The sequence below is a fragment of the Varanus komodoensis genome, unplaced genomic scaffold (genome assembly GCF_004798865.1).
Source record: "Varanus komodoensis strain SLA01 unplaced genomic scaffold, ASM479886v1 scaffold9, whole genome shotgun sequence".
NCBI classification, from domain to species: domain Eukaryota; kingdom Metazoa; phylum Chordata; class Lepidosauria; order Squamata; family Varanidae; genus Varanus; species Varanus komodoensis.
The window spans coordinates 241,565-255,096 of record NW_025336598.1 but is presented as its reverse complement, the minus strand read 5'-3'; the positions used below and the strand labels follow the sequence as shown (position 1 = coordinate 255,096).

Here is a 13,532-nt window from a genome sequence, read left to right as displayed (position 1 = left end):
ATGCAACTGCAAATTTTAAAAATGATTATTATATTGGGGGCCTTCAGAAGTGTGTAGGAACAAATGACAACTGCCTTATTTATTTATTTATTTATTTATTTAGCAAACTTATATGCTGCCCCATTCGCCTAAGCCTCGGGGTGGCTTACAAATAAATAAATATCATTAATACAATAAAATGCAATTGGAGACATCCTGGCCAAAGTTGTTAAAATCAATACATAAAATCAACAATTAAAATGCCATTTAAATAAAAAGGTCTTGGCCTGGCGCCGAATAGCAAATAACGATGGCGCCAGGCGGACCTCTCTGGGGAGTGCATTCCATAGGTTGGGCACCATCGCAGAGAAAACCCTCCTCTGGGTACTCACCCTCCTAATGTCCTTCACGGAGGGCTTGCAGAGAAGGGCCTCTGCCACCAATTTCAAGGGGTGGGAGGGCACATATGAACGTAAGCGCTCCTTTAGGTAACCAGGACCCAAGTCGTTAAGGGCTTTATAGGTGATAACCAACACCTTGAATTGGGCCCAGACTTCAATGGGTAGCCTCTAGCGAAAGCTCTGGATTGAGGAGCACTCCCAAGCTGTGGACCTTGTCCTTTAGAGGGAGTGCAACCCCATTCAGGACCAGGTCAAGGTCCCCTTCCCCAAACCCGAACTGCCTACCAACAAGACCTCTGTCTTGTCTGGATTGAAGTACCATACCTGGGTCTGAAGACAGACTGAAATGGGTCCAGATAATCAGTTTCATCCAAGAGTGCTTGGAGTTGTCCCGCCACCACCCTCTCCAACACCTTGCCCAGAAACGGGATGTTGGCCACCGGTCTATAATTAGTGGCCATTTCTGGATCCAGGGATGCCTTCTTTAGGACTGGTTGGACTACTGCCTCCTTTAAAGGGGCAGGTACCCTGCCTTGATATTTCCAGAATCCTCTTCCCTCCCCTTGTTACTGCTTTTCTGTGATGTTTCTATATCTTTCTCCATCCTGCTCCCTGGTCTGTAACCCTTATGAAATGTGACAGCTAGCAGTGGAGGGAAGTGACAGGCAGGGAGAGAAGAGGAGCTAAAAGTAACAGGTATTCTTACATTAGAAGGCAGTGTACTTACTTTAGTGCAATGTGAAACATTACAAAGATCTATTTTGCTAGCTAGAAGTAGAAGTGCTTAAGTGGAAGGTAGGACTATAGCAAATGCTTGGTTGAACAGCAGAGAAAGACAGTTGCATTCTTGCACAACAGCAAAAGTTCATGGGGTGGGGGGAAAACTGGCCAACACATTATTGCATTTATGCTAAGGATCATTAATTCTATTTGGTGAGCTGATGTAGAGGGTGAGGGTTGGGATAGGGAGTGGAGTTTCTTTCAGTAGTGAGCCAATCCAGCCTACCAAGTGTAGAAGGGATGCTGATGTAGGAATAAAGGCAATAAGGATCACTGTCACATATCTGGGAGAGCTTGCCTGAGAACTGAGGGAGAATGAGGAGGAAAACCAGCAAATAGTTAAGCCATGGTGGGTTATGTACAGAGTGGCTTAGCATGACATGCAAACTCAACCACTAAGAAGGTGCTGGGTAAGGTGACCTGAACATTTGCTTAAACTTCTTTAAAAGATCAGCAAACAGATGATTTTAGGAGAAATCCTTTAACCTCTTGTTTCTTTACAGGTGACTACCAGAATGGAAAAATAAATGGTCTTTCTGTATACCTTGGGGGATATTTTGATGTTCATTTATTTTTCAACGGCACTGTGACTCAGGGTGACAAAAGGTAAAATGGTCATAGGATTGAAGATATCACCTTAGACTTGAAATGAATGTATTATTTTTGACATCTGGCAGTAAAGAATCTTTATTTTCTCTCCCAACAGAATTTCAATACCATATGCCTTCAATGGAGTCTTTATAGAAATTGAGATGGGCTATTTTAAATTATCAAGTGAAGAGCATGGCTTTGTGGCAAAGGTTGACATCAGTGGGAACATTCATTTAATCCTTGCAGACAAGCACTATAATAAGACCTGCGGACTGTGTGGCAATTTCAATAACTTTGCTGAAGATGATTTCATGACCCAGGAAGGTAAGAAATGATATTGGCTGGGGAGGCTTGGCTAGCACAACATATTCTGGTGTCTCCTTTGAGCAGCTATTTATTTATTCACTTTTTAATTATGAAATTGATATCTTGTCCCGCATCACAAAATGATCCCAGGATGAGTCTCAATATACAATATGTAATTAACACCCATGAAATGCACTAAAATTTTCAGTGTAAAAATTCTCTAAGTATCCCTCATCAGTAATATCTATTGTATAGGGCCACCCATCCATCAGGTGAAAAGTTCTTTATGGTGTCAAGGAGTTTCTCATTAATCCTTAGAAACCTGCAGACTAAGGCAGCATTATTATTTCCAGACTGCAGATGATGGTACTGAGAATGATGCCTCACTCAACCCACCCTAGGTATTCACCAACCTGAGGTAAAATTTGGTAGACCTTTTGGCTCACATCTTGCACCCTGACCTGCTCACTTGCTTACATCATCTGAGTCTTCAAAGGTGCTTTGTACTGAGTCAGATGACTGCTGCCATCTCTCCGAGCTCAGCTTTTTGAGACCCTCTCCAATAATGGTGCCAAGGAATAATTGGTAGGCTTGCCGCATACAGAGCAGGTGCTCAATGACTAAGTTGAGGCTCTTTCTGTAGTCTCATCTAACAATTATACCTTTCTTGAGTTACATATGCTTGTCAAAAAAAAAAAAAAATTTGTAGCCCCATCCAAAACATGCTGAACAGAGTGGGTGACAAAAGGGGGTGGCCCAAAAACACCTTTAGCAGCAGGAAACAGGATTTAGAGATAACCCATTTCTACCTACTGCCCTCACATTTTACAATTGTTTCTAAGGTGATACCACCCCAGGAAATGTGAAATGAGGGGAAATTCCTGATGATAAGGGGCATTATTATCCCCAATAACAGTTCAGTTGTAATTGGAAACAATCAACCATTGGAGGGGGGAGGGGATCTTCCCTAATTTTGCATGTTCCCAAGATAGTAGCATCCCAAGAACAGTGACAAAATGAAGGGAAACATGGAAGACAGGGGCTCCCTGAATAAATTCTGGGATTTTGATACAAAAGGTGCTTAAGTCCCCTTTGTTGCAAACATGGATCTCTTAGGACTTCTGAAGCATCTTGCACATCAGTTTGACAGGTGTCAAATGCTTCAAAAGAGTGGAGCTACCCACTTTTCAGTATCCTTACCTAGACCCTTAAGACGACAATGGGCAAGAAGGGCAGCATGAATGCGTGATGGATTTGGCCATTAGCCACCCACCACAGAGCCTCCACTGTCACTCACATCTTCATAAAGTCACCTGCCATTGGATTGGCTGCAATATTTTTGCAATTAGTAAAATATTGCAATATTTTACTATATTTTAGTAAAATCTATTTTACTATATTAGTAAAATTTTAGTAAAAATTAATTTTGAAAAAAAAAGATTTTTAAAGAATTTTGCTGCTTGGGCCAACCTTTCCAAGGTAACATAATGGTGCCTCAGAAGCGCTGTCTACTGGAGAATCTTAAAGAGACTGATCCTGGATGGCTAAAGTGGAATTAGGAAAGCCAACTTGACAAGTGGCTTTCCTGAACAAAACAAATAAACAGAAGCAAACCACATTTTAAAATAGTCATGATGAAATAAAAGTGAATGTTCCTTCCATTGCAAGTTTTGACATGATTTGATCTAGGACTCACTTGTTTATCTCTATTTCCATCCAGGGTATTCATGAAGCACTATGTTTTGAACATAATGATTTGAAAATAATTTTCTTCTTGGCAGCTTTCTTCACTGACCAGCACTCTGACCATAGTGATCAGGAATACAATAATGTGAATGATCTTGGCCTTGATCTCCAGTGAAGCACGCTTACACATGTTGATTCTATCATTACTGCTGAGATCCCAGCACATTTCAAGTCATTGCTGCTTTCTGTCAGTAATCAACCAATTTTATTCCTTCTTTTTCTTTATTCCTTCCTCACACGTTCCATGCACAGACTGAACAGAAAGGGTGATGAAATGCAGCCCCATCTGACACCGTTGCCTATAAGAAACGATTCTGTTTCTCCATATTCTGCCCTAACAGTAGCTTCTCATCCATGACAAAGGTTAAACTTCAGGATGGTGAAGTCTTGAGGCACCACCATTTCTTCAGGACCGTCCTCAGCTTCTCATGTTAGTTGCTGCACTCTTCTGCATCTCCTTTCTTGGGATTTGGAACATGTATTGCATATTTCCAATCCATGGGCCATTGTTCTGTTTTCCATATTTTTTGGCACATTCTTGTTAGGATTTGGACCAATTCATTCTCTGTAGTTTGAAATATTTCTATTGGTACCCAATCTATTTTGAGTGCTTTATTCCTTCAAAGAGCTTTCAGAGCAGGTACCACCTCACGTTCTAAAACTGTAGGTTCTTCCTCATAGGAGTGATTCCTCTTTGTAGGAGTGTATCATCCTTTGTTCTTTTCTATATAGTTGCTCCATATATTGTTTCCAACTTCTCTTTATTTAATTCTGGCCAGAAAATATGGTACTAATCTAAGTCTGAATTTCTCTTCCTTTGTTCTCATAAAGGCCTCTTGTTTTTCCTCTTTTGTTGTTCTCTTCTATTTCTGTGCACTGGCCATTGTGATAGTTCCTTTCATTTCTCTGTGGTAGTAGTGAAAAGTTGCATTCAAGAGTTTGACCCTCTTTCTCCACCTTTTGCTTTTGCTTCTCATCTCTTCTTGCTTCTCAGCACTTCCTGGATGGATGTTTCTCATCCTACTTTGCTTCTCAGCACTTCCTGACAGTTAGGAACCCGAGGGTGTGGAATGGGCTTCCACGGGAGGTGGTTGAGGCCCCATGGGTGAAGGTGTTCAAAGATAGGCTGGACATGCACATGGTGGACATGTCATGAGTGGAGCCAGCTGGAGCCGGGGGTCAGACTAGATGGCCCAGGTGACCCCTTCTGACTCACTCTGTTTCTATGTTTCTTACCAACTCTGAGTCTTTCTTCCTTCATCCATCTAGGCTTCTCTTTTCCTTTGCTATAGCATTTGTCTTTTGCATTCTTCCCTAAGGATGCCTTGGTTTTGGCCCACATTTCTTCTGGTTCAAGGTAAATCGAGTTCGATAATTCAGATCTATTCTTTACGTAGACTTCAAATTTGTCAAGGGTGTAAAGTTGTATTTTGTCAGTTGGCTTGTGTGAAAGCCCCTTATTGCCTGTGCCACATCTTGCCTCAGTGTTAGAGCCACTCCATTTCTTCGGGATTTGTCATTCCCAGAGTAAAACACTTTGTGGTTGTCTGAATGAAAATGTCCCATTCCAGTCTACTGAGTTTGCCAACTACTTTCCTGTTTATCTGTTCCATTTCTTGCTTTAAAGTTTCTGGTTTGCCTTCATTCAGACTTCTTCCATTCCATGTTCCAGCTGTATCAGATTCTGTGGAAGTCAGCCACTCTATTCCTTTTGGCTTTGATCTAGCTGCTTCATTAGCAGCAATGCTATTCATACTTGCCCTTTGCTCTTCTCCAGTAACTGGTTGAATGCCTTCTGACAAAGGAATCTTATCTTCTGGCACCATCTCTTGTCTTACTTTGGATTATCATTACCATAGATCATAGGCAGCTTCCTCAGAAGGTTCTCTCCCCACATCACCATTACTGATATCCATCCTTTTCTGCTTGTGTGGCTTTTACTCCTTAAGAGGGTGGATGGCTCTCAGTCTGGTGTATCAGTTGTGACCATTCTGCCTCAGTTGACCATGCTGCAAGACCAGCCTGGTGATAGAATTTGAGCTCCTGGTGGCATTTCTCCCTGTGTTTCTGACCCCCTCAAACCCCTGCACCACATTCAGGTGTGCATCCATGGGTGAGTCACAATGATAATAGCCTATGTATGTATGTGTGTTGCATGTAACCATTTTTCCAAGAATTTATTTAAGCATGCATTCCTGGACTTTTGTATGCAATGCATTTATTGTGTGTAACAAAGAACCAGTTAAAGGCCTTTCAAGAACAGAAAGGTTAACTCTGGCATGAAAGCCAGGCCATCTTGGCCAGGTGGCACCTCATGGAAAACCCGGGGCCAAGGCTGTGGAGGACTTGATAGCAATGGCAATGCAAAATGCTCTAAATGCCTTCCAAGGACAGAGCCATTCAAGGCATTAGATCGCAGGCCTAAAGGTTATATGATTTTCACCTGGGTACTGTCAGGAGATGTCACCCTGTGAGTCATCTTTTTGACCCAACTGCATAAAAATAGGGAGCTGAAGGAAAGAGGGGTTCCTCTTTCTGGAGAGGTTCCCTGTTGCTGTGGGAGGCTCTGTCCAGATTTATTGCTCTACTCTGCTGGGAGAGAAGGCTATGTTGGTATTGTGTATTATATTAGTGGTAGGAACAGCTGACTTTGTTATTTTTAGTCTTAGGAGGTCACTCAGCCTGGGGTCTTGGCAGGGGTGGGGGGAGCTGCATGGTGTAGATCTAGTGAAACTGCTGCTTGGGTGAGCGTCACATTGTGCACTCATCATTTCCTATTCAGAGATATGCTTCACTGTTAGAGTTTGTTTCTTCTGAGTTTGTCATTCCCAAAGTAAAACATTTTGTGGTTTTCTGACTGAAAATGTTCCATTCCAGTCTACTTTATTTCACTCACACCAACTATTGTGATTTTTAACCATTCCATCTCTAGGTTTCCAGTTTGCCGTCATTCATAGTTTTTTGTTCCATGCTCAAATTGTATGTGCAATTGTTTTTGTTCCAGTTGTGCAGCACTGGACTATCCTTTTGCTTCTGTGGAAGTAAGCCACTAGACAGCCCTTTGGTTTTGATCTAGTTGCATCAGTGGCAACAGCATTGTTCCTGTTTGTCCTTTACTCTGACTGAATGCCTTCTGATCTCATCTTCTGGAAATATCTTTTGTTTCATTTTGGAATCTAAGGATTTCAAGGTAAGAAGATCCAGAAATGGTATACCGTTGCAGAACCAACCAGAGTTAGCTTAAGTGTCACTGCTGTTGAAAGATCCTCCAAGGTTGCTTTAAGCTACTGCTGATTCCCAATAGCTGCTCATCAGGTTCTTGCTACCTCCATCACCATTAGGGACATCTGTTTTCTTCTGCTGATTTTACTGCTACTGCTGAAGAGGGGGATGAATCTTGGCCTCCTGGGCCATCTAGTCTGATGGAGTCAGCCAGTTCCACTCATGACATGCCTATCATGTGAATGCCCAGCCTATCCTTAAACATTCTCACTGATAGAGCTTCAACCACCTCCTGTAGAAGCCTATTCCATGCCCTGGGGTCCTACTGTCAGGAAGTACTTCCTAGCATTCACCTTGAATCTTGGTTCCCTGAGCTTTGCTCCAAATGCATCCTCCCTCCACCACAGGGGGAAAAAGATCACACCCCATCTATGTGATACCCCCTCACATACCTGTATGTCGCTAACAGGTCCCCTCTGAGTCTTCTCTTCTCAAGGCTGAAGAGACCCAGTTCCCTCAGTCTCTCCCCATATGGCCTACCCTGCAAACCAGCCATGATGCTTGTGGCCCTTCGCTGCACCAATTTCAACCTTGCTATAACCCTCTTGTAACAAGGGGTCCAGAACTGAACACAATAGTTCGGTTGTAGGCACACTAGAGTCATATACAGTAATACCTCTCTTAGTCCAGAAGCCACACTTCTGGCTATGCATTGTAGGGTGTTGTTTGCCCTCTTGACTGCCACATCACACTGCTGACTCATGTTTAGCCTGCTGATGACCAGTACCCCAGGATCCTTTTCACAAATGCCACTTTCCAGCCCCTTGTCCCCTAACCTGTACTTGTGACACCTATTCCTGTGTCCCAAGTGCAAGACCTTGCACTTATCCATATTGAATTTCATCATGTTGCCCCTGGCCTACTTCCATAGTCTGTCCAGATCCTTTTGGATCTGGAGTACCTGCTCCTTGGTTGTAGCCACCACTCCCATTTTAGTATCACTTGCAAATTTGATCAGCAGACTTTTCACCCCCTCTTCCAGGTCATTGATGAAAAGATTGAACAGAATTAGTTCCAGGACAGAGCCCTGGGGGTTCCTGCTCATCACCGACCACCATCCCGATGATGCACTAATAGCCCCTGCTTTTGGTCCATCAACCATGCCCTAATCCTTTGGACAGTGCTTCAGTCTATCCCAAAACTCCTCAATTTCTCAACCAGGTTATCAAGCAGCACTTTGTCAAAGGCCCTGCTGAAATCCAGGTAAACCACACTGACCGTCTCCCCTCCATCTAGCCACTTTGAAACCTTGTCATACAATTTCATGAGGTTCATCTGGCAGGACATATTTTTGCATTAGCTGTGTTGTGGGACTACCATTCTCCCTTCCCTAGCTAAGGACTCCAGAGCCTTTCCTATTATGAGCCTTTCCATTGCCTTTCCCAGAATGGATGTAAGGCTAACTGGCCTGTAATTCCCCATGTCCCCTCTGCTACACTTGTTGAAGACTGGGACCACTGACAGCACCCTCCAGTCCATTGGAACCTCACTCATTCTACATGAGGCCTCTAAAATGGAGGCCAGAGGACATGAGAGTACCCCCTCCAACTCCTGAACTACCCTAGAGTGTCACCCATCAGGGCCTGGTGTCTCTGTAAGGTCCAGTGCCCTGAGGAGCTCCTTGACTTCTAGGGGGTGAGGTGATTCAAACCTGTGCCCCTAAATCCTCAGCCTCATTCAGTCCCCCATGCAGATCTCCCCCATCCTGCTTTGGGAGAACACAGAAGCAATATAATCATTTAGCATCTGTGCTTGTTCCCTCACATCACTCACCAAACCCCTTCCTCCTTATTAAGCAGTCCTACCACCTGTCTCCCCTTTGTCTTATTATTCATATGTTAATAGAAGCCCTTTTTGTTGCTCTTGATATTCTGTGCAAGTCTCAGCTCATAATCAGCCTTAGCCCTATGAATAATCCTTTTGCAACAGGTCTCCTTCCCCTGGTATACCCTTTTGTCTTGCCCCAGTGCCCATTTCCTACGGAGGTTCCTCTTAATGCCTCTTACCACTTCTCTCATCCACGGGGGCACTCTCCTTCACCTCCCTACCTCGCTAACTAGCACTATCATCAAGGCTTGTGTCTCCAAGACATCCCTTTTTAGTGCCATCCACCCCTCCTGAACTCCCTTGCCTTCCAGCACCCTCTGTCAGGAGCCTTTCCCCAGTCCGGCCTTCAATTGACCAAAGTTGTCCCTTATGAAGTCCCAGCTTCTAATACTTTACCTGCCACTCATTCCCATTCTCCTGATCTCAAAGTAAAGGATGGAGTGATCACTCACATGCAGAGCTTCCCTAATCTGCACCCCATCTGTCAGCTCCTCCCTATTGGTCAGGACCAAGTCAAGGATATCCCCCCCCCCCCCCTTTTTCCCCCCCCCTTTGCCCGCACCCCCCCCCCCCCCCGTAGCATTTAGGAAGTAATGTGACCTGGCCATTGCCACTCAGTCTCCCAACCAATATCTGGGAGACTGAAATCTCCCATAACTTCTCCCGTCCTTCCCCCTGTAACATATAAGTTCTGGGCACAATTGCTTGCAGTTTAATGATTTATTCCCAGATAGTTACATTTAAACATTTCCTGAGATTAAAATGAACTGTTACACAGTTTCAAATCACTGTGAAGCATTTTTCATAAAGGCTTGATTAAAGGCTGTGAAATTAACAGCCAAAGGCTGTAAAATGAATAGCCAAATTCCAAAGGTCTCTTTCCATTGTTTCTGACTGACCTTGTTCTAGCACTGTTGATTCATTGTACCTGAAAAACATCCTTCTTTTGAAAACCAGGAATGCTGCCTCAGCTTAGGAGTTTGTGTGTTGGGAAGTCTGCAAAAAGATCGAAAAATGCAGGGGGAGAATGCTGCTACTTTTGTCTAAACCTGGACTGTAACTGTGAAGCATGTAGGTTTAGCTCTGGCTCAAGTTGTCAACAGTCCAACTTCATACTCCCTCCAGATCTAGTTGGCAGCCAGGAAGACTCTGTGCTGCATCCTGGTCAATGTTAACTCCTTGACGTATCTGTCCAGTACTCATAGTATCAAGCTATTGCAAGCAGTGTTGAAGGACATGGAACTTAAAGAAAAGATTTAAAGACCAAGCTGTTTGTTTCATTTAGTTTTTCCATGTAAGTTGTGTTTTAGAGAAATAGAACTGAATGTTCATTTTGATTTGTTTTTTCATAAAGAAAACAATCTGTCATACAATTGGGTTATCTGGTTGACACTTAATAGATATCTGTGAACTGCCTGAAAGGTTGTTCTTTTTCAGAGTCCTATTAAACATATGAGATGCCACTTCTCTGGAGACAAGAGCCCAGCTTTACTTTGCTTTTAACTTCTAAAACATAATAAGTTATTCCCCCCATCTCAGCCTGAAGAAATCCCATCCCATGTGGGGGTTTAATGAATCACTTTTTACCCTACCAGCCCAGTGAAGGCAAGGAGAAGTGGCATCAGTGAGCCACTTCTTGACAACTAGCAGCCACACTTTTCATAACCTGGGCTGCTTCTCCATGAAGGGCTCTTAGCTTTACTAAAGTGAATTACACTCTGCAGCAATTCCACTGTTTTCTCAACCCCTTTTCTGTGAAAAGAAAACAAGATGGAATAAAGTGATGTGGAAACACAGGTGGGTTACAAACAGAAGATGATGTCATTGGGACCCCAGGGCAATTACATCTCAGAAGCCTCTTCTGTATGTACCCTAGAGTGACAACACTTTCAGGAGGACATTCATTTACTGAATAAATGTGGCATGATCTTGTCTTCATCTTTTGAATGGGACGTATGAGCATACCGGGATGTCAACTTCCAATCTGTCTCTCCACTGATGCTGCCTGGACTTTGTGCGTGCGTGCGTGTCTCATGTACATTTGGCCCTCCACTTTTCATCTAGAAAAACTTAGAAATCTACAAACAGATTTTTAAAACATTATTGAAGGATAAAGCTGAACTTGGTGACAACATTGGCATTTCTCACAGCTGACTTCCTGGAAAATTTTCAGAACTGCTTTTTCCTCAATCTTCAGAGCTTAGCCTAGGTCAGAAAAGGTACATATGAGTTGAACGCAGTCAGGGTACTGTGAAACTCATCCTACTGCCTTAAAATGTTGTATCTGCTTTTATTGCTATGCTAAGTTTGATATCAATCTGATAGAAAGCTGATCTTTTCTGAGTTCACATGACTACTCAGTGTTTAAAAAAAGGAAACAAAACTAGGTAGTTGTGCCATGTGAACCAGGCCAAAGAGTTCCAGTGCAGAAAAATATGAAGAATGTCCCATTATGGCTAATGGTGGAATCTACCAACATGCAGCTCTAAATGATAGACTTTTGTAGCTTCTACTTTCTCTCTAAGCCAGCAATTTCTGTATCTATGAAACAATGGAGATGTGACTTCTTAGAGGCAGGGCAGTGTGTATACTATGTAAAATACATTAATAAAAGTATTAAAATTTCACAAAAAGGTAATCCAAAAAGCTGAATTCTGTATTTTGTGCAAATTATACAAATGGAGTAAAATAATGGAATAGTAGATTTGAAAGGAGCCAAGAATGCCATCAGGTCCAACCACCTGCTCATTGCAGGAGCCCAAGTTGAACCATTTCTCTCAGATGGCTCTCCAGCTGCATCTTGAATGCCTCCAGTGTGGGAGAGCACAAAACCTCCCTAAGTAATTGGTTCCATTGTTGTACTGCTTGAACAGTCAGGAATTTTTTCTTGATGCTCAGCCAGAAACTCAGTTCCTGTACCTTGAGCTTGTTATTCTGACTATTGCACTCAGGGATGATTGAGAAAAGATCCTGTCCTTCCTCTTTGTAACATACTTCAAGTACTTGTAGAGTGCTTTCATATCTCCCCTCAGTCTTCTCTTCTTCAGGCTAAATATGCCCAATTCTTTCAGTCTAGCATCACAGTGCTTTGTTTCCAGTCCCCAGAATAGCCTTGTTAGCCTCCTCTGAACCCTTTCCAGCTTGTCTGTATTTTTCTCAAACTGTGGTGCCCAGAACTGGATGCAATACTCAAACTGAGACTTACCTAATGTTGAATAGGGGGGTGTCAGTACCTTATATGATTTGGAAGCCATACTTCTATTAATGCAGCCCAGTATAGCATTTTGATTTTTTTGCAGCCACATCACATTGTTAACACATATTCAGCTTGTGATCTACAACGATTCAAGTTCCTGTCTTGAGCTGAGGTACCTCCTTTGAACAATCACCAGTCACAGACTCTTTCTTGCAACTTTCTTTATTTCTTCCAAGTACAAATCACCCAGAACACATTTCTGAACATGCACATAGCAGTTTGTTGAACCCAATCCAGTGTTTACCTCCAGGAACTCTCCATATGAACATGCTTGGACCTCATCCTCTTGGCAGGGTATTTCCAAAGGGGAGCCCACCTTTGCTCTATGCACTGTTCATTCAGTTCAACCTCCTGTCTCTGCTAATACCTCACCATGGGGTCAATATGGGGCGGGTGGTGGTGGTCCTGGTCTGTGTCTGAGAATTTCTCTTCCTCAGAGTTTCCTCCTCCTAGGAGCTTCCTGTCTCAGTGAAGCAACTGGCCTTGAGGTAATCACTTTCCCCTTCTGCATCACAGAATCTTGACCTAACGCATCCTCCCCAATCTCACTAAAATATGTTTCACTTTCCGATTTTGAATAATTTGCAATGTACCAAGCAGTCCACGGGAACAATTGCCCAAGACTCCCATACTTCTTACTCCTAACAGATCATTCTCATTTTCAGTATTGTTCAGCCAGGAATCCCTCATCTTGTAAAATTGTATTTCATAAAATAGTAGAGTTGGAAGGGGCCATGAAGGCCATCGGATCTAACCCCCTGCTATTGCAGGACAGCAAGTCACACAATCCAACCCAACTTACACCATCCCTTTTTCTAGGTGAACAATTTGACATTTGTCTCAATTAAATTTCATTTTGTTTTTTTCAGCCCAATATCCCAATCTAGGAGGATCATCCTGAATTTTGTTTCTGTCTTCCAGAGTGTTAGTTATCCCACCCAATCTTTTGTTATCTGCAGATCTGATAAACATTTTCTGCACTTCCTCATTCAAGTCATTAATAAAAATGTTAAAGAGCACTGGGTCCAGGACGGAACCCTGCATTACCCCACTTGTTAGCTTTCCTCAGTTTGAGAAGGTGTCATTGGTGAGCACTCTTGGAGTCCCAATTCTATAGCCAAGTGTGGATCCACCTGATTATTGTTCCCTCTAGCCCACTTTTTGCTAATTTGCTAATGAGGTTATCATGGAGCACTTTGTCAAAAACTTTGCTGAAATTAAGATATATTATGTCCACAGCATTCCACCAGGGAAATTGCCCAATCAAAAAATGGATTCATCTGGCAGGATTTGCTCTTGATGAATCCATGTTGGCTTCTAGAAATCACTGCATTGCTTTCGAGGAAGTTTGCAGACTGACTTCT

General features: G+C 42.9%; 1 protein-coding gene across 1 annotated transcript in view; it reads left to right on the top strand.

The window, feature by feature from the left end:
* Positions 1-13,532, top strand: part of LOC123017098 (von Willebrand factor-like) — a 251,520-nt gene that overhangs the window by 2,382 nt on the left and 235,606 nt on the right. Inside the window, exons 3-4 of the mRNA XM_044418233.1 lie at positions 1,664-1,766; positions 1,867-2,075. Of these exons, the coding sequence (XP_044274168.1) occupies positions 1,664-1,766; positions 1,867-2,075 (312 nt within the window). The remainder of the gene's footprint in view (positions 1-1,663; positions 1,767-1,866; positions 2,076-13,532) is intronic.